At 43.2% G+C, this 24,600-nt stretch overlaps 1 protein-coding gene across 2 annotated transcripts in view; it reads right to left on the bottom strand.

Annotated features, from left to right (window-relative positions):
• The window catches only part of GNPNAT1 (glucosamine-phosphate N-acetyltransferase 1), a 722,404-nt gene that overhangs the window by 410,652 nt on the left and 287,152 nt on the right, over window positions 1–24,600 (bottom strand). For both annotated transcript variants that reach the window (XM_044074401.1, XM_044074400.1), the window contains exon 4: window positions 19,556–19,683. In XM_044074401.1, the coding sequence (XP_043930336.1) occupies window positions 19,556–19,683 (128 nt within the window). The remainder of the gene's footprint in view (window positions 1–19,555; window positions 19,684–24,600) is intronic.

Here is a 24,600-nt window from a genome sequence, read left to right as displayed (position 1 = left end):
GAGGTGAGTGTCGGCACAGACAGCTCCACCAACGACTGACTGGCTTCCTCAGTCTCTGAAGTCTCGGTTCGAGTTGAAGGAGGAGCAACAAGAACAATAGGAGAGGACTTTGTCGGTTCTGAAGCTGCTAGAGTCGAAACGGACAGAATTTTTGCAAGCGCCAGGTCCTGTAGAAGTCCTGTAGAAGTCTCCACACCACTCGGTCCACATCCGAATCGGAGAGTCTGGAAGCCAGAGAGGAGACCACCAATGGAGCGGGTGACCCCAGAATCTGGCACCTCAAGGCAGGAGATACTAGTTCCGATGGTACTGGAGCAGAGACCATAGCCTTCGTAGATGTCTTCGGAACCAAAGAGCCCTTCGGAGCCAAACCAGATGACGAAGCAGGAGAAGGTTTTGGTTGACTAGAAACAGAATCCAAATCCATTTGGAAAGCTGACTTAATTAAGCCCCTTTCAACCAGTTTAGCCTTCCTCTCAGCCAATACCCTGGAGCTGAAGTCATGGCAAATGGAGCAAACCTCCTGCAATCACCATCCGGAACTAACATTTTTTGATTGCATTTGGGACACCTTTTAAATCCCGATTTAGCCTTCTCTGACATTCTAACCCAAATAAGAGCTATATCCAAGAAAATATATATATTTATATGCCTAATCGGCTAAGAGAAACAACGCAGCAACAAACTACTACTTTAAGCCTGCCGGCTAACTGTGTAAGAAAAAAGCCTTAAAGGGTGAAAACAAAAACGGCCAAGAGCCTAACCGGCTAATAAAGAAAAAGTGCAGAAAACTGCAGGGAGCCTAACCAGGCTGGGATAGAGCTATGTACTAATCAACTAATGGCCAACAGCCAACTTGAACAACAGGGCCACACCCAAAACTATCCTAACACTCTAATGAAAAAAGAAAACTATCCAACTGGATACAAGTCCAAAACAGACAACAAGCAAAGCATTATTAGTACCAATATCCAAAAATATAACTGTGACAAAAGGGTAGAAATTCAAGAGAAATCACACTTATCTATCCAAAAAACAGCCAAGAGCTGTAAAGAACACCTGATCAGTTGCAGAGGCAAACTAGATCTGGGAATGTAGTGATGCATTGTGGGATAGGGCTTTGGCCTCAAGCTGTTAAGAGACCTCGAGCTTTGCTATTTGGCCGAATTGGAGCCGATGATCGGCTCCGAACCCATCAGTAAGAATGAAGGCGAGATTAAATAACTTCACATTCCAGATTTAGGATTTTTGCCTGAAAATGTTTGCATAGTTAGTTTCATACCCCAAAGCAGACTCCAAAGAATTTTTCCTCAGGTAGATGACTAATGATGGAGCTGTGGCTGGGAATAAACGGCTAACTGAGAACATGTATTTTTGGAGTGTACTGACTTGGCAGACTTTAAAATACTCTACAGAGTACTCGGTCAGGAATACTGGTCAACAAATGAGTAACTAAAGAAATTGTTTTTTTTAAATGAGATACAGGAACTGAATTAATTCTGCTGACTGTCAAAAAAGGCAATTACTAGAAAATGGAAATCAAAACCTAAAACAACTATAACTGACAGAGTCAATACTGTGACAGACAAAATAACAGGAAGCGGGATCTTTAGAAAAGGGCATCAGTAAATTGCATAGAAAAAATAGAAATTGTGGGAAAAATGTATGCAGTAAAAATGTTTTAGAGGTGGAAGGAGGTTTAAGAGATGGCAAGAACTGAATAATTTATGTAGTGTTGCTTTGATATGACAAGAGATGTGAAGTATAATGTTTGTAAATTTGTACTTAATATGGTTCAATAACTTCTATAAATATAAAAGTTTGCTTATGTCACAAGAAAGAATTCAATAAAGGTGTTCAAAATGATTTTTGTACGATATGTTGATTACAGGAGAGACTGGGTAGCTTAGTCCATCTGCTTCTAATTTAAAATATTCTGCAGGAACACTATCTGCTGCCAACGTAATGGGTTTTAGTTCAAGTATTTCTTTCTTGTAGTAACTGGGATAGGCATCTGTTCGATTAGTACGATTGTTTCAGGTGAGAAAACTTCCATCTACAATCTGATGGCAGACGTGAGTAGTAGTAGCTATAAAGTGCTCACTGAATTTGCAAGCTAAGCTAAGCTGGCAGTTTCAGTGGGAAGAAGGTTAGGGGTGGACTTGGTACTTGGCTTTAGAAAGCTGTTTAGAGTAGATTAGAACAGTTTGGGATTAGAGTATGAATATGTTTCCTGTGCTGTTATATAATAGCTCATTTCTAAAAGAACACGTTTACTGGTAATATATCCTCAGCAATTGCTTTGTGTCGTTTACCCTAAGCATTATCTTGAGTTTTAATTGTTTTGTGTGTTAACCAGAGTACAGTTACCACTGACTTGCTTACATCACAGAGACGCTTGTTGGTTTATAAATCACAGAAAAAAAGAAGTTATGTACTCACCATAACGTTCCATCTGAGTAGTTCTACTTCATTTGTCTTCAACCTGTGGGTACCGGATCCGTATCAGATCCGAGCTGACAATTCACTAGCATCTGCTCCGAGCTCCAAGCTCCTTCCTTTACCCATAATACACCTCTACTACCTTCCAACTTCCAAACTGAGTTTGCTGACCCTTATACTGAGAACGCAAACTGAAGAATACTTTATGACCTAAAACTGCAGCCAACAGGCTGTTCATATAATAAGGTGAGGAGGAAGGAGGGAGGGACGGTTGAAGACAAATTAAGTAGAACTACTCAGATGGAATGTTATGGTGAGTACATAACTTCTTTATCTGAAGTAGTTTACTTCATTTGGTCTTCAACCTGGGGGACAGAGTTCCCAGCTACTAAACTCCTGGGTGGCCCTCATGGAAGGATATTCTGGAGCACCGCGGAACCAAAGGATGCTCTCCTTCTAGAAATCAAATCCAATTTGTAGTGAGAAATAAAGGTATGAGATGAGGACCAAGTAGCTGCAGAACAAATACCACAGGAGACTCTAGACCAAAAGGCCACAGAAGTAGCCACTGACCTAGTGGAATGAGCTTTCACCTGACCCGGAGGAGACGCACCTTTATCATTATAGACCTGAAGGATGCACGAGGAAATTCACCAAGCAATAGTGACCTTGGAGATAGGTTTATCCAAAAAGGGTTTAGAGGAGGACACAAACAATTGATCAGAATTACGGAAGTTTTTAGTCCTGTGTAAATAAAATCGTAACTGTCTATGAACATCCAACAAGTGGAGTTTGTATTCCATTTTGTTAGCAAAGTTTTGGAAGAAAACAGGTAAGTTAAAGGTCTGATTAATGTTAACTTGTGATGCAACCTTAGGAAGAAAGGACAGACTGGTCTGAAGGGAAACCCTGTCTTTATGGAAAATCATATATGGAACTTCAATGGACAAAGCTTGCAGTTCTGAAACCCTTTTAGCAGAGGTGATAGCTCAGGAATACTGTTTTCCAAGATAAGAACTTAAGATCTGTGGTTGCAGCAGGTTGAAAAGGCGAAGCGACCTAAGCCTGAAAAACAATAGTAAGGTCCCATGGAGGAACATGATCCGTGACCCGGGGCCGTAACAGGAATGTACCTTTGATAAAGGCTTTACACAGTCTGGAAGAAGCCAAGGAGTCAGAATTCTCACCCATGTGAAAATGAGAGATGGCAGCTAATTGAACTTTGATAGTAGAAGAGCTTGCACCTTGTTGAAAAATACTTGCTAGGAAGTAAAGAATGGCAGAAATAGGAGCCGTAAAAGGGTCAAAACTCCTTTGAGAAGCCCATAAGGAAAAATGTTTCCATTTGCTGTGGTAAATCTTCCTGGTTGAAGAATTATGAGCTGCCACCACAATAGAGCTAACTGAAGAGGATAATCCAGGAGTCCTAGTGATCATGGGAACTGAAGCAGCGAAGCTGTGAGCTTCAAACTGTCCAAGTTCAGATGAGGAACCCCCGATGGGTGTGAAATCAGACCATGAATGGGATCCAAGATCCAAGGCAGAGCCAGAAACCAAAGGAAGGGAAACCATACCTGGCGAGGCCAAAATGGATCAATGAGGATCACTTTGCTCGCCAGTCGACAAGCTTTCTGTAGAAACCCCGGAATAAGAGGGTACTGGGGGGGTAAGCATACAGAAGACCGGGAGGCCAAGCATGGACTAGAGCATCTCTGGGGGACTCCCCCGGCAGGGGGTTCAGAGCGAAAAACTCGCTGCACTTCGCTTTGGAAGGAGATGCAGAGAGATCGCAGCAAGGCTGACCCCACTCCAGAAAGATCTACTCCACTACTGAATGATTCAGAGAGCACTCGCAATGCATCAGAATAGTCTGACTTAACCTGTCCGCTAGAATGTTGGACCACCCCGGAATGTGCGTTGCTATGAGAAAGCAACCAGTGGAGATCGCCCATTCCCACACTCTCTTGCTTTGCGACAAAGGGGTTAAGATCTGGTCCCTCCTTGTTTGTTGACATACCAGATCACTGACATGTTGTCTGTTTGAATTGCAAGGGTTCCCAGAGGAAGAAAGGCATGAAGTGCCTGTAACACCAAAAGGACCGCCCTCATCTACAGAATGTTTATGTGCAAACTGGTCTCGACAGGGGACCACAGGCCATAGACTGTCCTGCCCAAACTATGCCCCCCCCCCACCCAAGTGGGGAAGCATCCGTGGTCACTGTGGCTTGGACAGGAGCTGGAACAAAAGGTAGTCACTCCAAGATTTCCAGAAAGCACATCCACCACAGAAGGGATGACTGGCAGACTTGACTGAGGTGTACTGGATACAATAATGGAAGTTCCAACAGGGACCTTGCACCGCTAGTGTCCACTGCAGTACTTGCATATGTAACCAGGCGCATGGAAGAAGCGTTATGGTCGCTGCCATTCAACCTAAGGCCCTCAACACTGACTCTGCAGAGGGAAGATGAGAACGGTAGACCAGGGAGACATGCATCATCAGGTTTTGTACCCTCTCCGTGGTCAGGAAGATTTTGCACTGTAGTGTGTCCATCCTTGCCCCAATATAGTCTAATACCTGGACAGGATTTGGATGCGCTGATTGTAATCCCCAATTGAAGAGCAAGTTTTAAGAAATAATCACTGGTTTGAGAAAGTAGATGCCTGGTGGGAGCAGTGAGGAGCCAATCGTCCAGGTACTGATAGACCTGAATCCCCTGAAGCCTCAGGTGAGCCGCTACTACCGCTATCACTTTGGTGAGTACCCTGGGGGCTGTGGTAAGACCAAAGGGTAGGGCTCGAAATTGGTAATGATCGACTCTTATCCAGAAGCGGAGGAACCTCCTGGAGCTTCTGTGCATCTTTATGTGATAGTAGGCATCCTGAAGGTCTAAAGAGCATATCCAGTCGCTCTCTTGCAGGTACGGCGTGATAGACTGTAATATGACCGTCCGAAATTTTTCTTTGGCAACTGACAGGTTCAGGGTAGACAAGTCCCCTGTTTTCTTTTGCACCAAAATGAACCTGGAGTAGATGACCGATCCAGACTTATCTGGGGGGACAGGTTTGATGGCTCGTTTTTCTAGCAGCTTGGCGATTTCCTGTGCTGCTGCCTCCCTTTGCGTGGGTGGTATGTCCGGGAGGTGTTTGGGAGGAACCACAAAGGGGATGGAGTATCCTCTGTACATGATCTGAAGCACCCAGCGGTCTGATGTTACGGACTTCCATGACACCAGGTGCAATGACAATCATCCCCCGACTGCCTCCAGAGTAGAGCAGTCGGGCAGTCTCTCAGGGTTGCTGTTCGGGCCTGTCCGAGAAAGGTTCTTGATTCCCAAAATTCCTCTGACCCCCTCTGCCTCTGGGGGAAGAGGTGCCCTGAGTGTCCCGGGAATACTGTGACTTCCTGAACCACATCTTCTTTTGCCCTCTCTGATCCTGGCAAAAGGATCTTTGAGGGTTTGAGAAGCAGATTCAGACGGCAGACAGTGTCTTCACGTCCTCCTCACTCTGGACTAAGGTCTTACCAAAAAGAGTAGAGCCTTCATAAGGGGCGTTGTCAAAAGAAGCCTTGAAAGGTTCTGAAAACTGACATAGTCTGAGCCAGGCATTGTGCCTCATGGACACGCCAGACCTAGCAGCCCTAGCCGCTCCTTCGGTAGCATGTGAGAGGAGTCACATGGACATGTTGGAGACTGCTTTTAAAGTGGCCATGCTTGCGGAGAATGTGTCTCTGTCCTCCTGCGACATGGACTTAGGGGAGACTCAGCCAGTTCCTTGACCAGGTTGCGCTGGAGTCTCGTGACGTGGGCCAAGTAGCTCAGCCCCCTGATGGAAAAAGTTGCTGATGCATAAACCCGCTTCCCTAAGTGGTCCATCATACAAGACTCTCAGTCAGGGGGATGAACCAAGGAACTCTCTTGGGCTAGTTCCTTTTTTGTGGCTGCTGCTACCACCATCGTGTCTACGGGGGAGCCCATGTTCTATGCTGGTCTATCTGATGGTGGACTCAAGATCTTATCCGGACGTTTAGGGATTGGTTCTATGGTATGGCCATCTGCAGGAGACAATTTGTGGCCACACTCAGTGGACCTTCTGAAAACAGCCTTGGGGTCAGCCATGTCTCTACACAAGAAAAATTCACACTAGAAAACGAAAAGGAGAAGAAAAAAGTTACTCGTTTCCCACTCAAAACCACTCACCACACACTCAAGGCACACGGAACACTGAGGGGGGAGGGGAAGCAATACACACTAACAAACTAACACTAAAAACTACAGAAATCTTCTAACACACGACACACCAGCGAGGGGAAGAGGAGAGGAAACTTACACTAAACACCTAACACTCAAATTTTTTAGAAAAAAACTGCTTAAAAAGCAAAAAAAAAAAAAAAAAAAAAACACACTCACTAACTCAGAACTCAGGAGATCACAATGCTTCAGGCAAGACGCAGCAAACAATATCTGGGGGTTGGAAGGTAGTGGAGGTGTATTATGGGTAAGGAGAGGAGCTTGGAGCGGATGCTAGTGAATTTGCCAGTTCGGATCCGGTACCTACAGGTTGAAGACCAAATGAAGTAAACTACTTCAGATATGGTATTGAAGTGTAAGACAGCATAGTCTAGTGGGAGTGTTTTTTTGTGGGGTCCAATTGCAATGTTTCAAGGTCTCAATGAAAGTGCCTTTGCTGAAGTTGGTAAGGTTTCTTACAGAGTTTAGTTGATGGCCCTTGGTGATTTCTAATTACGTAAGTTCTATAAATGGTTGCTAAATGTATCGGGGAATACTGCAGCTGTTCTTATTTTTTTTCGGAGTTGGTGGACAGTATGCAATCCAAGGTGCTAGCTTTGCCAGATGTCTTCGCATACCTTGTAGAACATTTAATTAATTTAAATTAAACAGATTGAGGTTTATGTGGAAGTACTAGTGTCATGTTCTATGTTGAGGTCAAGAATTTCCTGCTTTACATTGCTAGTTATCCAAAGTACATTTTCAGAGGTATTAATACTGTCTCTATCTGGAGGTATGCATGCACCTATTAAACATTTTACTTTCTGTGAGATTAATTCAAGATGGGTTACTACCAGTTCTTCAGAGTTAAATTTGGGGATTGGTTAAGGTGTACTTCTATTGCTAAGGTGCTAAGGAAAATTATACCTACCCGTCAAGCATGTTAAGTGGTTTGGTCAGAAATACTGACAAGAAGGTGGCATAGCCATCATCAACCCAAATAACTTGAACATTACTTAAACAATAGTTTGCATCCCCTTTCTATCCCTACATTTGACAAAGCAAAATTACTCAACCTACATTACTACAAATAATTGTATTTTCTTTCTTTACATCCCTCCAGGTAATAACCTTCCAGTGCTAGAAAATATACTATCCTAGATCTCATTTAATATAAAATGTGAAACTAATACTCACTGACAACAGAGATTTCAATAGTGGGTGACCAAACTCACCAAATCTACAACTTACATCTGCCACAAGTAGCCACAACAAAGTATCAGTCAAGTCAACCTTAGTCTGGGTACTTACCACCATCCCAAGCAAAACTATCCAAGCTGGCTTCCTACCTCAGTTTGCAAGCATCATTCTGCCTATGTCAATCCAAATCTATCACAACCTGAATTTATATCTCCCTAAGAATTCCAAAAATTTTGACAAAAACATTTTTATTTCAGCACTAAAATATAATTAGCACACATCTTCCTATTAAACAAGCTGCAGCATTCTTTGAAAATTTTTAGTAAGTTATAAGTAAACAGGCACCCATGACAGGTAATTCGCTTCTACTAGGGGATATTCTTGGGTAGGGGCTGAAACTTGATATGCAACAGTTACGATGTATGAGGGGGATTTACAAAGGAAAAGGTTTCAAAAGAGTAGATTTCTGAAGAAATATAGTCTTGCCAAATTGTGCCTTTCAGTGTACAAGTCCCTCTGTCATGAGTATATCATACCCAGCAACAATGTCTGCGCCTGTTTCTAAATTTTTTTTTTTTTTAAACAAAGCCTAAATTGTTCGTTTCTCTCACATGTGACATGTATGTAAGTCCACTATTCTGGTATGCCATTAATCTTTCATCCTTTGGCTTCAACCCATCTCTCCTGAAGCATTCCTACGTCAGATCCTGACCAATGGGAGATTGTTCTGGATGATCTCTACACTCACTACTATATTTATGGCTTTTCCACATTTGTTGCCTTATCTAATTCTTCTCCTTGTATTCTTTTCTTGGTAGTTTTGGCACATTCAATTGCTGTCTGACTTGTCTACTCCTGGTTTGATTTCCATTCCCGCTTGATACCAGAATATTTCTGATAAACTAAGTAGAGGTGTCATCTTAGACTTCCTCTCGTGTTGTAAAACTTTCACTATGTTTGGATCTGATAAGGTCAGCAGATATGTATACAGTCAGACATGTAAATCAGTTTCGGGGAGGCCCATACCTACTTCAGGAGAGTGCAACATATAATCCTGGTATACAATGATTTTTATATATCAGATAAGCGTGATGCATTTTGCTTCTTTTGCTGTCCAACTGATCCAATACCTTTTGGGGCCAGTCAATAACAACAAAATTGTAAGTTAGAACAGGAAGAGCAACTTGGTTTACAGCTTGGATTTTATTCCTAGATGTCAAAGCTGTTTTCAATATTAGTCTTCATCTTCTGAAGTATTCCCTACTGAGGTTTATTTTCATTTGCTCATGTTTTATGCCAATCCATCAAATTTCCAAATATTTACACACTCCTTCCTGCTTAAGTTCCTATATATCACATTTTTGTCCCAGATTGATATTTTTTGGTACTGCAATTTTCCTGCTTTAAACATTACTTCTGCACATTTAACAAGACCAAATGTCATTTTTATACAATCTGAGAAAGTTTTAACCACTAGCAGATTGTGCTTGCAACTCCTCAACTGATGAACTAAACAGTTTTAAGTCACCCACAAGCCTTAAGCAAGTTTTCTGGGAGACAAACTGTAACAAAGACCTAATATTTTAAGTAAGCAGTTAAATGGGTTAAGGGCAAGACAAAAAGAGCAGCAGTGACAATCACCCTGGAATATCCGTCTTTGAATTTTAATCCCAGGGGGATAATTTGCTCTTTTTCATGGCCTTTTGGTCTTCTGATTTTTAGTGAAACCACGGGGGATCAGAAGAATAGGAGGGCATATTGTAAAGAAACAGACCTGTGCACTTGAGGGAGAATGCATCAATTTTCCAGGTCCCTGGAGTTTCTGTCCTGCTTCAAACTTCCTTACTTCTTCTGGCACACCACCAACCCTGATCAGATGCAGGATGATGTCCCTGTTTAACATCCATTTGTGTGATCCTGTTTTTCATCTGCTCAGCATATAAGCCAGTTCATTTTCTTGAGAAGGGCATAGTCTGGTATGAAAGTCATGCCTGTCCCTTAGGCTACCCCTTACACTTGCATAAATTGTCTGCATGAGTTGAATTTGCCCCATTTGTTAATGTGCCACATCACAGAGGTGCAGTGTCATTACTTGGAGGATCCCTTTCTCCCAAATACGGCTGAAGGCTTTCAGTGCCAGGATATCTTTCGTAATTTACTTCAAAGTTATGCTTCTTTTTAATATCTTGGCTTCCAAGTGTCCTGCACTAGAGGTCCCACATGAGCTCCTCAAGCGAGATTGGAAGGATCTGGTCAGGGACATTGTGGGCTGAAGTGCTTTAAACAGCACCCCTTAAATGAATTGGAGCCGTCTTAACCACCAAGAAAACTACTCCAATATAAGGAAGGAGATGAAACATGGCTTCCAGATATTATCACTGCTTACCAGAGGTACAACTGAAGCTTTTTCAAGTGCATGCAAGATAGGGACACCATCACAATTCAGAAAGCCATGAAGCCTATCACTCAAAGGTGCGACCTGGTTGATATCCCCTCTTCTTCCAATACATTCTGAAGGTACAAGGACAGACATACTACACCATCTTCTGGAAGCAAAGCCCTCTGGAGGTCTGTGTTCAGTAGTGCCCTCAAAAATAGCCGTGCTCTTTGTTAGAATGAGAATGGATTTCATTTTGATGAAAACACCTGGGTCACCAAGTCAGGGTCCCCTCAGCCTTCCGCATTTAATCCAGTGAGTCTGCCCTGCAGAAAGCTACTACTATAGCTAGCCACTTGGTAAATACTCTTGGTGCAATGCACAAGCCAAAGAGCAAGGAAGTGGCACTGTTTCCACCAATACCACAAGCTTAAAATAGTTTGTCTTTGGTAATGGGCATGTGTAGGTAAATAGCCCGATCTAGTTTCCATTTGTGAGGATCTGACTGCCCTGCTAAGCTCGTCTGTCACACAGATTTGCCCTGATGGGATATAGGATGCCTGCAGAGTGGGAATGTGCTGAAAAGCTATAACGATAACGCACGCTATCATGGCTAGTTAGCAAAGGGTGTAAGATCCGGTTCCCCATACTTGTTGATGTAGCACAAGACTGAGATATTGTCTGTAACAACTTTAAGAGGTCCAGGGAACCAAAGATGATTTAGAGAGTTGACTGGCTAAATTACGGCAAGCATCTCTTTTACATGCATGTTCTTGCATCTGTCCTTGGTTCATACTAGGCAATCTGCCCTGGGGCAATTATAAGCCTAGCCCGATTCTGTATGGCTTATGCCACCCACCCCTTGATTTGAGTATACTGTGCCCTTTTTAAGGTTTAGTTTACTGTGCCTCTGTCTAATAGTGACACGGGAGTAATCCCTGGGACAAACCTACGATCCCCGATCCACCTATCGAGATTCTTCTTGAAGAGATTCAGTGAGGTGCTCTGCCTCACATGAACTGGAATTCTATTCCAGAGCGAAGGGAGCCTCTGGGTTATGAACCTGTCCCTCCAGCAAGTTCTATTTATTTCTGTGCTGAGGTTCAAGTCCCTCGAGCGTGTGGCTCTAAGGGATTTAGATTTACTGAGGTGGAGCATGTCCATTAATTCTGGATTTGACATAGCTTTGTATGTCAGGCATAGATCGCCTCAAGTAGGCGGTATGCAACTGAGTAGAGCTGGAGTTTTTAACCGAGCAGCATATGGCATCTGTTTGAGACCCTTGATCCTCTTGGTGAGATACTTTTGGGGTCTTTCTAATTGCTGCAGGTGTTGGGTAAGGTACATCCCAAAGGGGCATTGTATTCTATGATGGGCCTGATGAGGGATGAATAAAGGGCACGATTACCTCTCTTGATCTAGATGTGAAACCCTTCGTGATGAGGTGGGCTATGTAGAAGGTCTTTCTAACCACTTTGGCAATGTGGTTTTCAAAGGAGAGATTGCTATCAACTTGGGTCCCCAGGTCCCTAATAACTTTCTCTGTACTTAATGGGTTTCCGCCTATGTGGTAATTTGTGGGCACATTGTTTTTGCCAAAGGGTATGACTATACATTTTTTTGGCATTTAGCTTTAAACCATGGCGCTGGCACCAGTTATCTGTCTCTGTGAGACCTTTTTGAAGGATGTTTGTGTCAGCTGGAGAGTTGATTATGGCGCCAGTTTGCAGTCGTCTGCGAACTTGGTGAGCCATAGTCCTCCCACGTTTGCCTGTACCTCGGAAAAGTATATACCGAACAAGAGTGGTCCCAGGACAGACCCTGTGGGACGCCACTTGTGACTGGTTTCGAGTCTGACATGGCTCCAGCAACTCTCACTCTGTGGGTTCTGTCTGAGCCAGTTTGCGACCCATCTTGTGACATAGGGACATAGGGATTTATATTTAAGCTGGATAGCTTTTCTATGATGCCCGATTGTGTCAAATGCCTTTGCAAGGTCCAGATAGGCTGTGTGGACTACCTTTCCTTCATCTATGGCTTTGGTGACCGTTTCAAAGAAGTCAACCAGGTTCAAAAGGCAGGATCTGCCCTTGACAAAGCCGAACTGGGTAGGATCTAGTGTCTGTAGGTCCCCAATGTCTTTGTTTATGAGCTCCATGATGATCCTCTCCATAGTCTTGCAGACTAAGCTAGTCAGGCTTATGGGGCGATAGTTTCCAGGGTCCATAGAGGCTCCACCTTTGTGGAGTGGGACCACTGTTGCTGTACGCCATTCTGTGGGCACATATCCTGTAGTGAGGCTGAGATTGTATAGCTGTTTTATTTGAGGGATTAGTTCCTCTTGGAGTTCATGTAGGACGCAACCTGGGACACCATCTGGTCCTATGGAAGCAGTGTTTTTTGCTTTGGAGAGGGCAGCCTTCACCTGAGCATCAGAGATGTTTGGGAGGCAGCCCTGCCGGGATAGATACTTGCTCTTTTGGGGGGGGGGGAGGGGTGGAGAAGTCTGCACTGAACCTGTCTGGCAGGATACTGGCGATGTCTGTGGGTTCAGTGTATTTTTTGTCATTTAGAATCAACTCAGAACAAGTCTGGGAGTTGCATCCCAGGTTTCTAACATAACTGAAAAAAGCCTTATGATTGTCTTTGGTGTCCTGTGCAATTTTTCTCTCGAAGCTTTTTCTCTCGAAGCTGGCCTTGGAGGATTTTATGAGGGATCGTAATTTTTTGCTAGTACTGATCAGAGATGCCTTCCCTAGTAGGGATTTTGCTCTATCATGTAGTAGCTTCCTCCTTCTGTTGTACAGTTTATTTATGGCAGGGGTCCACCAGACTGGACGCCTGCCTTTGGATGATTGGGTCTTGGTTTTGTTTGGGATAGCATGATCCATGCATTCTTGGAGATGTCCGTAGAATGCGTTTATATAGGATTCTGCAGTTTGGGCCGTAGTTTCCACTGGCCCTGGGGCCTTGAAGAATTCCACTTCGGTTTTGAGAAGTGAGAAGTTCGCTTTTGAGAAGTTTTTCACTGTGGTTTTCTGGGCTGGGGGTGGGGTCGGGATGTGGACATCCAGTGAAATTAATTTATGGTCTAATCTTACCAATGAGGGATATACTTCTGGTGTGGAGCATAGAGTCCCCATGTTGGTAATGATCAGGTCTAGTACGTTGTCCCCTCTTGTGGGAGAGGTGACTAGTTGTTACATAGCATTTGAGTTTATAATTTCCAGGAACCTTTGGGCTAAGGTGCTGGGGCTTGAGTAGTGCTCCCAGTCAATGTTCGGGTAGTTGAAGTCACCCAATATAATGGTGTTCGGAGAGATCTTCATGTTCTCCAATGTTTTCAGGAAAGCCGAGTGCCGAGTGGGATTCCTGACTTTGAGAGGGTGGTCTGTAGGATGCTATAAACTGAAAAGCAGTCTTGCCCACTGTTAGTTGCACATGGATGGTCCCAGATACTTCGTGCAATGCCACTAACCTGGAGGTGTGGATATCCTTGATAAATATGGAAACTCCCCCTCCTTTTGTGGTTCGGTCTGGGTTTTGGGGCCAAAAAGCATGATATGAGGTATAGCCTGGTAGTGCTGGGGTGCTCTCTGGAGCCTTGAACCAGGTTTCTGTCACTGCACAGATATCGATGTTCTCCATACTGAGGAGAGCTTCGAGTGCATGCATCTTGAGGTTAAGACTTCTGGCGTTTAGCAGCATTACCCTTAGTTTCTTGTTCCTTGTGCTGTCTATGGGGTGGGTTTGACTTTTGAGCCTTGCCTAAAAAGGCACTATGGGGGTGGCAAGAGCCTTTGCCAATATCCGAAAGCCCAGTGGTGACAGGTGCAAGCCGTCCCTAGCGAAGCAACGTGGCTTGTCGAGCATGTCATCCCAGGCTGACAGACACTGGATCCCCTTTGAATGACACCAAAATTTTAGCCAATTGTTAAAATCGATCATTTTGTCTTTGTACTGTGGCATCATTTTAGGTGAGGGTAAGATGCTGCTCAAGGTCAGGGTCATACCAGCCTGGGCTACATGATCAGAGACCTCCTCTATGTCTCTTTTCATGTAGTCCAGGGAGGTACGTCTCAGGTCATTCACACCAGCATGTACAATGACCGAGTCATATTTGTATTTGCTTTGGAGTGACCTGAGTGCTTGCGTTATGTGGCGGATCCTAGCACCCAACAGGCAGCTCACCGTGACCTTCTCTTTATTCAGCCTGGTGAGCGGGACGTCAGTGTGTCTGACAATAGAGTCACCTATTACAAGAGTATCAGGTGTGTTATTCAGCCTTAAGGCTGTGGCTGCTTGGCACACTGACTTTGTGGGTTATGTGTTGTGCGTGTTTTGTTTTGAGGTAGCGTTTGCTTGGATGTCTGCTTTGGAGGTCTCTGTTGCTTAGGTAGATTTTTATTTAGAGCCTCCGAGTATGTTTTTGTGTATTTATGTGTTTGGTTCGCTGATGTGGTGGGACTATGTGATACTGGAATTGTGTTGTGTGAGGTTACCTTCTCCTCCTGAGTGGTTACACCAGTTTTGAGATGAGAGAGCTCAGCCTCCAGTTTGGCTAAATAGTTGCATCTCTCACATATATTTGAACCTGTTTGGAGGAGGAGAGGGTTGTCCGTGTACATGAGACAGTTGTAACATTGCCTCAAAATTCCCAGATTCACCAGCTGGACTGGAGAGGAAACCATTGACTGACCTTTGGACATGCTAGAGTAATAGGGAAACTGAATTTAAGACGGACCAATAGAGGACAGGGTAATCGTAGAGAGTATAAGAGTAAGTAGTGCTTACGGCTTAATAGTGCTAACTTGTAGGATTACTTAATTGGACCAGTGAAGGGCCTTAGAATGAGAATATGGTGTTTAAATTGAGAGACAGAGCAGTTCTAAGGGAAAAAGTGAAGAGCAGACTTTGTGGAGCCAGGAATAGTTTAAACCCAATTAGGCGGCGCTGCCCGCTGTTGTGCTATGCTCAAAAACGCGCAAAACTGCGCAAAAGAGGGTTTTAAGAGAGGAAGATGAAGGAGTTTTGGAATTGACCCAAAATGGCCAATAAAACTACAGTTTCAAGTCAGTAACCACTCCCACAGGGGCAGGCAGGTTGCTCAATGTTTTTCACTGCCACTGATCAACAGAGAGACTTCCCTTTAGCCCAAGCAAAAAATGGCCTCACAGAAACTTACAAACAGTTCAAGAACAGCAAGCCTGTAACTGAACTTTTTTAAATCTCATAAAAGTGGGAAAAAAGCAAGATTTTTTTTTTGTTTTTTTTTCAGAGATAGCAGAGGTTCACAAGTATCAACAAGTTATAACAGTGCAGTAAATGACCCCACACAAGAGTGCTAGGCCAAAGACAGATAAAGTGCAAGTTTTGAGAAAAAAATGATTTTAAAAATAAGTGCAAACACCTTGCATTTTTATCCCTCTTGAAACTGCTCCCAAAGCAAAGCCTGAAGAGCATGGCTACCAATGGCTTTGGAGCAGGGGGGAACCTGAATTTGGGGACATCTGTCATCTCCATCAAATGATTTCTCTTCTGACAAACCTCAGAACTAGGACTTGAAATGAAAATGAGCTTTGATGCTGGGACCAAAGAAACTTTAGATACCACTGTATCTTTTATATGTGGAATCTTGTCAAGGGTATCATGAGAATCATAGATACGCCGAAATCAAAAATCCTGGATGTATTCTCTTGTACAGACCAATATCTCAGAAAACCCTAGAAAGAGATCTAGGTATGAATCTGTTTTTTTTTCTTATGGAAGAAAAGCTATTACAGCTAAGGTGTGTGGCAGACACCCCATGAACACAATCATGAGTGATCTCTCTTACTCAGGACAGAGAAAGAATTTGGATACTTTGAGACTCTGCAAAGATACGCAAGTTGTCTAAATATGGAAAAAACACGAATACCCCGTTGCCTACAATGAGCTATAACTGGAGCTAGACACTTTGTGAAAATGCTTGGTACAGTGGATAGTTCAAAGGGTAAAGCACAGAACTGATAATGTGATCCAGATACACAAAACCTTAATTCCAGAAATCTGGATGAAAAGGGATATGACAATTAGTACCTTTTAAATCTAATGTTACCAGAAAACGTAAATGAGAAAGAAAAGGTAAAAGCTTTTGAAGTGACAGCATTTTGAACTTTGGTACCATCACAAATTGGTTTAGGAAAAAGATTCAGAAATGGTCTCTAGGCGTTCTCTTTCTCTAGCACCAAAAATATCCTTGAAAAACCTTTCTCTAACTGTGAAAGAGAAACTGCCTCTATCACTCCCTGAGACAATGCATGCTCAAGGATGGGAAAATAGAGCAATCTGGTCTGGTGGACGAGGAATTACTTTGTGACAAGGAACACCACCAAGTGTAACCTTAATGAGTCGACTTTACAACCCACCTGTCTGAAACTATCAGTTGCTAGAACTAGAGATTCAAACTTTCTGGAAGGGAAAAGGGGAGAATTGGCCATTAGTCATTCTGACAGACATTTTAATAAGCAATAGTAGGGAGCTCTACAAAAGATAGCAACCACCCCCAAAACAAAGGAAGGTATTTACCACACCTTGCTGAGACTGTTTTTGTTTCTTGCCAAAACTGGATGAAGAGGTAGAGAAACCCTTGTACAATTTGGAAAAGGAGGGCTGAACAATCAAAGACTCCCCAAGTCAGATTAAACCTCTTGAGCAGTGGGACCTAAAACAATTTCTATCCAAATGAGAATTGTAAAATCTAATTTTTCACATTCTGGAAGGAAGAGTACCAGTGGCCATAGCCCTGGAATAAATGTCAGTCTTATGGACACATTTCAACAACGAGGTGCGACCTGTGTAATGGAAAAAGAAGAAACCATTTAAAGCACATTTTTTTCTAAAGAATAAACTGTAGACAAAACATTCCTAATACTTTTGCAATACAATTAGTCAGAATAAACTAACACGAGCCTGAGAATTCAAAATTCTGAATATTAAAGCTGCAAAAGTATATACTTCCCCCATACTTAATATTTTACAATCCTTATCAGAAAATGTAGGACTAGAACTAAATATTTAGCAGAAGTAGAACTAATTAAAGCTACAGCTGCTATGTCAGGTTTGGGATGAGTGTACAAAGAATTAGATTGGGGCTCTCTCTACACATTCTGCCTTTTAGGGGCAGCAGGCAGACTATCACGAAAGCTGCAGGCAGTGACACACATCCTCCAATGCCAACAGCACAGGAGGAACAGAGGAAGGTTCTGGAAACTCCATTTGTAGCTGCTCAAAGTATTTTCTGAAAGACTGAGTAACTTCAGTTTTCTCCCACTGAGAGCGGTGGCGCACACAGGAAATAGTTTCAGAGAAAGTGAAACCCTTGCAGGGAGACTCAGACAACCCTGCTCTACAATGAATCAGAAAACTGGTGGAGAAAACCCTGTCATCTGTCCCTTCATCGTCCTGTCTAGATTCACAGTCTCTCAACCTGTTCAAGAAATGAGGTATCCCCTTTTATTTTACTAAAAACCACTTCATAAGAAGGATCAATAGCCTGAATAAGACCCTGAGACAGACATAATAAATTACTCCTGTCCAGGAAAATTTGAGCAGGAACATATACATGTCTAGTTTTCGGTTTCTTTTTTGAAGGAAGAATGTGGCCAACAGGGTTGTTAATGAAAGCAGCAGCAGCAGCTTTTCCAGATATAGGCATAACATTCTGATTAAACAGGGAAGATTGCCTTGCCTCTAACTCCTAGGACTGACATGAGTGGCTCTCCATTGCCCATTGAGGGAACCAAAACAATGGCTAACCCCTGGTCTATGGTGGCTGTAGAAGCTACATCAGAGGGCTCTGTGGGAAAAGATGAATGGTCTGGGGAACTAGCTTTGCCACAGCAGAGTCACCCACTGTGGCTCAAACTGCTAGCCTGCTATGGTGGCACAGGCTGTTTGCTTAACATTTTCTTTTTCTGGCTGCAAGAAGGGCAGGCAGCAGTACTGGTGGTTTGTTCCATGGTCAACGTGAAAATGGGGACTCTTTCCAAGGAAAGCGCAATTAAACAATTTATTTTTAAACGTGGAAGTCTTTACCCAAAAAGGGAACTTATCTGCCCAGCAATGGAACAGCACAGCCAGACCATCAATCCTCAAAAGCCTGCAGAAGAGCTCTCTCTTCGGGGGCTGGAAAACTCTGAAGGACTTGGTGCTCAAATGTGTCTTTTTAGGGCAGCTCAGTTTCAACTGCCTAAAAGCTTAAGCATGTCAAAGGTGCTCTGAAGCTTTGGAAGATGGCCGGCTGTTACATCCTTGGTAGGATACAACCCATATAGCTAAGGCTACTGCAGTAGTGATCAGTATGATGAACATCAGCAGATGGTAATTTGTTTTTCTTTTGACAACACCGAATACAAAACTGTACACAAACAACTGGAGAGGCCGCAAGAGTACCTTACACAAAGAGGATCATAGGCCTTAAACACTTGTCCTATATGGACAGACTCAAAAAAAAACTCCAACTATTCTAGGTCTCATATCGCCTACTTAGAGGCGATCTCTGCTTGACATACAAAGTCATGTCTGATCCAGCTCTGCTAGAAATGCTACATCTAAAGAAATTCCAAACTCTCCGCACCACACGGTTCAGTAACCTCAGCCTCATTACCACAATCAACAGAACGTGCTGGAGGGACAGGTTCATAACCCAGACACTGCCCTTGCTATGGAATAGACTTCCCATACATGTCAAAGAGAGCACCTCACTGGCCCTCTTCAAGAGAAACCTTGATGAGTGGAAGGGAAATAGAAACCTGGGGATCACTCCAGTGGCTCTATTCGACAGTGGCACTGGGAACTAAGGTCGGGTGGCACAATATCAGGGTAATCCTATGGGCTAGGTTTGTAAAGGCTCCAAGGCCATTAGCCTAGTACACACCTATGAACCTTTATATTAAAATATCAAAAAGTCTGTACTGAACCCTGTCAGAGATGGATGCCAGGAGCTAACCAATGAACTAGCAAAGCATTGCTGATTAAATGTTTACTTTGGTTGTCAAAAAACCTAGAGAACCAGTTTCTCTCCCCCAATGAAAGGCTACCTCTAAAGGCCAATGTGCAGGATTATATCCAAGTATCACTTGAAATATATGACTGCTTTAAAAGACAAGGCAAGGGAATGAATATAAACTTTAAACTGCTTCCTTTTCATATACTCCTCTCTCGCCGCAAAGAATGATAAACATGATAAAATCCCATGCTTAAATTTTACAGCAGATGATGGTAAAACAAAGCACATGAATCCATAATATTAAAATGATAATACCTTTGCACAAGAATGAATAAATTTGTGTTCAATGATAAGTGTTGCTGTGGCAACAATGTGACCAAGGCCAGTGTCTTCAACAACAACAGAATAGTAATCACCAGATTTCTTCATGTGTTCAAATTTTTCTGAAAGACAGTGAGATGTAACAGTATGTGAAAAACAATGAACATAAAACAGTTTACAAGAAAAATTATACAATTTTATGAAATTAATGAACCAAGAAACTTTCATATCCGAGACAATACACCCTTTTTCTAGGCTGTGGAATAAATAAACAACTACACGTGAAGCCATTTCAAATTAATCATATGGAAGCTGACCATTAAATGTACTTTCAGGGATATGTTCTCACATAAAGGGGGGGTTGGGATTCAACTGCAAATACACTTCTGGCAGTAGTGCATGGATAACCAACATGAACAGTCACAGCAGAATTAGCAGTACCGTGGTTTCTCATATATCCAAGGTGAATTTCTCATCTATGTGGTGTCATACTTTACTTCTGTACAGTTCAGTACTGCAAGGTAGAAACATCAATCCATGTATCACTAACTACTGGAGAGAGTGCTAGCCCTGATGAGAACTGTCCTATGAAGTACAGCAGCATTCTTCAAATGAACGTATATATTACATTATGTCAAGAAAAGTATCAGGAATAACGATTAGGTCAATGCCAAGTCAAAAACAGAAATCTTCAAAAGTAATGTTCACTGGGCACGCACCACTTCATGTCTGGTGAAAAAGTGGCATTTCTAAAATCAGTAAAATATATGTTGAAAACAAAGTTATTCAAAGATTACTTAAATGAAGTCACCATTTATCAACATTTGTAAGGAGGCCTTCTGCAGTGCTTAATTCTGGTGTTTCCTCTTCTACATGTCTCATTTAGTAAAATGTTTTTTTTCTCACATTCAAAGGTGCACATGCCTCCCACTGCTGCCTACCACTGCATCATACCCGAGGCCAGGAAGTGAAATCAACCCCTGTACCCTTCAACTTGATTCCCATTCACTAAATAAGCACATCCTGTAAACCAAGAAAAATAATGAGTGCAGCAAACATATATACTTGCTCTAACTTAGAGGCCATTCATACAAAGGGGAAGGAAGTAAACACTCACCTCTTGCATCTGCCTTCAGAGGTCTTTTGCAGTGAGCAGCTGTTGGAAAGACATCATAAGCAATGAAAAAAGGAAGTTATGTACTCACCATAACGTTCCATGTTTGTAGTCCATCTCGCCCTTCATTCTTACATATGGGATCGGAGCTGATCATCGGCTCCACTTGGCCTATTTACAAGCTGGAAGTCTTCTAGTTGGCTCGTGGCTAGGTAGGTATCCCATGGTGCACCAGTACAATCCCCAGATCTTGTTTGCTGCTAACTAGGAGAAATAATAACAAACATACAGGAAGAAACCAATACTAACAGGTCTCCATAAAAAATGATAATATTTTTCTGTCTCCAGGTACTTCCAAGATGGGGGTAGGAGGGTGGGTTCGTAAGAATGGAGGGCGAGATGGACTATAAACATGGAACTTTATGGTGAGTACATAACTTCTTTATGTTCTGTAGTCCTATCTCGCCTTCATTCTTACATATGGGACAGCGTCCCTAACACCTTATTCTTAGGTGGCTCAAGGAAAAATACTCCTTAGTACCGTGGAACCAAATGCTGCTCTACCCCTGGAGGTTAAATTCAATTTGTAATGAGTAATAAACGTGCAAGGGGTAGCCCACATTGCTGCTGTACAAATATCAAGTGGGACCCTGATTTGAAAGGCTGCAGAGGTAGACTGAGATCTGGTAGAATGAGCCTTGATTTTAAAGGGTAAGGGTCTACCCTCAAAAGTTGTAAACTTAAGCTATACAGCCAGAAATCCAATTAGAGTGTTACTTTGGAAAATGGTAAGCCTGACCTGGATTCAGAGAAGGAAATAAATACTTTATCTGACCTGGATTTGGAAAAGGAAATAAATAATTGAATTGATTTTCTGATTTCCTTAGTCCGGTGCAAATAAAAACGTAATTGTCTATGGACATCCAGCTGATGAAATCTGTATTCAGCTGCGTTGGAATGATTTGGAAAGAACATCGAAGTTCTATGGATTGATTCAAGGTGGCATGGGAACAGACCTTGGGGACAAAGGAAGGATTAGTACTAAAAGATACCCTGTCTTTGTGAAAAATCAGGTAAGGGGGTTTCACAGACAATGCTTGTAATTCTGACACCCGTCTGGCCGACATGATAGCCACCAGAAACAAAGTCTTCCAAGACAGGAATTTCAAAGGGGATGAATGAGAAAGCTCAAATGGCAGAGAAGTTAATTTGAATAACACAACATTTAAATCCTATGAGGCAACAGGTTCTTGAAAGGGGGGTCTTAAAGTGGCACCTTTAAGGAAACATTTGCACAGCCTATGTGACATCAGATTAGAATCTTGAAAGCCTAGATGAAAATTTGAAATCACTGCCAACTGAACTCTGATAGTGGCAGCCACAGATCCCTGGTGAAAAAGCTCAGACAGGAATTCCAAATCCACTGGAATGGTGGCAGTGTAAGGGTCAACATTCATTTTCTCCATCCAGATACAGAATCTTCTCCATTTACTGGAATATAGTCTCCTAGTGGAAGGTTTATGAGAAGACGTAAGGATATGAGTCACGGAGGGTGAAAAGTCATGAAGCCTGACTAGGGATGGAACTGGCACAGCCACGCTGTCAAATTGAGTGTGTGTAAGGAGGGGTGAAGTGAACCTGACATGCGAGTCAACAGGTCTGGAACTGGATCGAGAATCCAAGGATAGTCTAGGAGAAGAGGCTCGTCGAAGGGGAACCAAACCTGACGAGACCAGTAAGGAGCAATGAGGATCAGTTTGCTTCCCAGCCGTTTCGCTTTCTGAGTAAGCTTGGGAATGAGAGGGAAGGAAGGGAAAGCAAAAAGGAGACCCAGGGTCCAATCGTGAACAAGGCATCTCTCGGTGACTCCCCCGGAGGGGGATGAGGGAGAAGTAGCTGCTGCATTTGGCATTGATTGGGCTGGCAAACAGATTGCAGCAAGGCTGTCCCCATCTGTGGAAAATCTGTTCCGCAGTTTCCTGTTTCAGGGACCACTTGTGAGGCATCAGGATTGCCCGGCTGAGCTTGTCTGCTATCATGTTGGTTGTCCCTGGAATGTGCGTTGCCACCAGAAAACACTGGGAAGAAATCACCCATTTCCAAACTCGAATGGCCTCTCGACAGAGTGGGTAAGATCTGGTTCCCCCCTGCTTGTTGATATACCATACTGTCGATATGTTGTCTGACTGTATTGCAATAGTTCCCAGAGGCAGAAGGTCGCAAAGTGCTTGCAATGAAAGGAGCACCGCCCTCATCTCTACAACGTTGATATGCAGGTGAGCCTCGTGATCTTGCCATGTGCCTTGGACAGTCCTGCCTAGATAATGCCCCCCCCCCAGCCTGTGAGGAATCCGTGGTCACAGTGGCAATGGGTTGGTGAGGAAAGTACAGTTTTTTACCTACCATAAATGTAGATGTCCGAGAGGAATGCATCTGCAGTCTTTACAAATGGGTTGTCCTGTCGTCAGGCAGCCCTTCGGTCGGCCGGATTCCAAAGTCTGGGTCTGGCTTCGGCTGGTGTCGCACTTCACCCGACGTCATTGCGGCAGTTATTCGAGTATAAAGGCATCAGCCGACACCATTTTCCTCAGTGTTTCTTGCCCCAGATGCCAGGTGCCCTCTTGGATGGCTAGATTTGGATAAATGCCAAAGTTTCCAAATAGTAGAGAGCAAACACACAAAATAAGCATGTATGTACATATATACAAACAAATACACCATAATAGATCCCCCCCAAGCTAGCTGAAGATTGGTAAGTACCCTAGGAGTACCTCAGAGGGGAAGGAGGGTGGGTAATCCTGACTGCAGATGCATTCCTCTCGGACATCTACATTTATGGTAGGTACAAAATTGTACTATGTCCTTCAAGGATGCATCTGCAGTCTTTACAAATGGGTAGAATACCATAGCTAAACTAGGGGAGGAGGAAATGAGAATATATTATGGTGTAGTCAGGATCCCTTGTAAAACAGCAGTGGCAAAGCCAGCACGGGATCTAGAGTATATAGGTAAGTTATAATGCTTGGCAAATGTATGCACGGAGGTCCAAGTAGCAGCCTCTATAATGTCCTTGGTAGCCACTCCTCGTAAGAAAGCTGTGGTAGTGGCTGTAGCCCTTGTGGAGTGAGGCCTGATGTTCTCTGGAGTTTTCTTTCCATGGTAGGAGTAACAAAATCTAATGCAATTTCCTATCCATTTGGAGATTGTCTGTTTAGAAATTGGTTTTCCTTCCTTTCCTGTTGCATATGCTACCAGAAGCTGGTCAGTTTTTCTATTGTTTTTTTGTCCTGTCCAGGTAGTAGCGTAATTGTCTGTGTACATCCAAGGTATGTAAGAGTTTTTCTCCCCTGTTCTGTGGGTCGGGGAAGAATGTAGGAAGGTGGATAGCCTGATTTAAAGAGACTCTGGATACCACCTTAGGCATAAATGTAGGATTTGTTCTCATGGACACTCTATCTTGATGGAAGATCAGGAAGGGTTGTACTGCCATTAATGCCTGTAGTTCAGAGACCCTTCTTGCTGAAGTTATTGCCAGCAGGAAAGCAGTCTTCCAGGATAAGTATTGTAATTCTACTGTAGCTGCTGGTTCGAAAGGAGGTAGAGTCAGTTTTTCTAGCACAAAGTTCAAGTCCCATGCTGGCAATGGAGGTTTCCTGGGAGGTTTTACATTTTTAATTCCTCTCAGAAACTGTCTGAGCAGAGGATGTGAGAAGACAGGAGGATCCAAGCTGTATTCTGCTGAAATAGCTGATGCATGTATCTTGATGGTAGAATAGGCCAGGCCTGTATGGAAGAGCTCCGCCAAGTACTCCAGGATGTTGGCTATGTTCACCAGTGTCACATCTTGCCCCTTTGCAGTACTCCAGATGAGATATCTTTTCCATTTTGCTGCATAATTCTTTCTTGTTGAAGGTCTACGAGCCTC

The sequence above is a fragment of the Protopterus annectens genome, chromosome 6.part0, assembly GCF_019279795.1.
Source record: "Protopterus annectens isolate FY-2018-M chromosome 6.part0, PAN1.0, whole genome shotgun sequence".
Taxonomy (NCBI): Eukaryota; Metazoa; Chordata; order Ceratodontiformes; family Protopteridae; genus Protopterus; species Protopterus annectens.
Note: the sequence above shows the minus strand (reverse complement) of the source record. Positions and strands in the feature narration are given on the sequence as shown.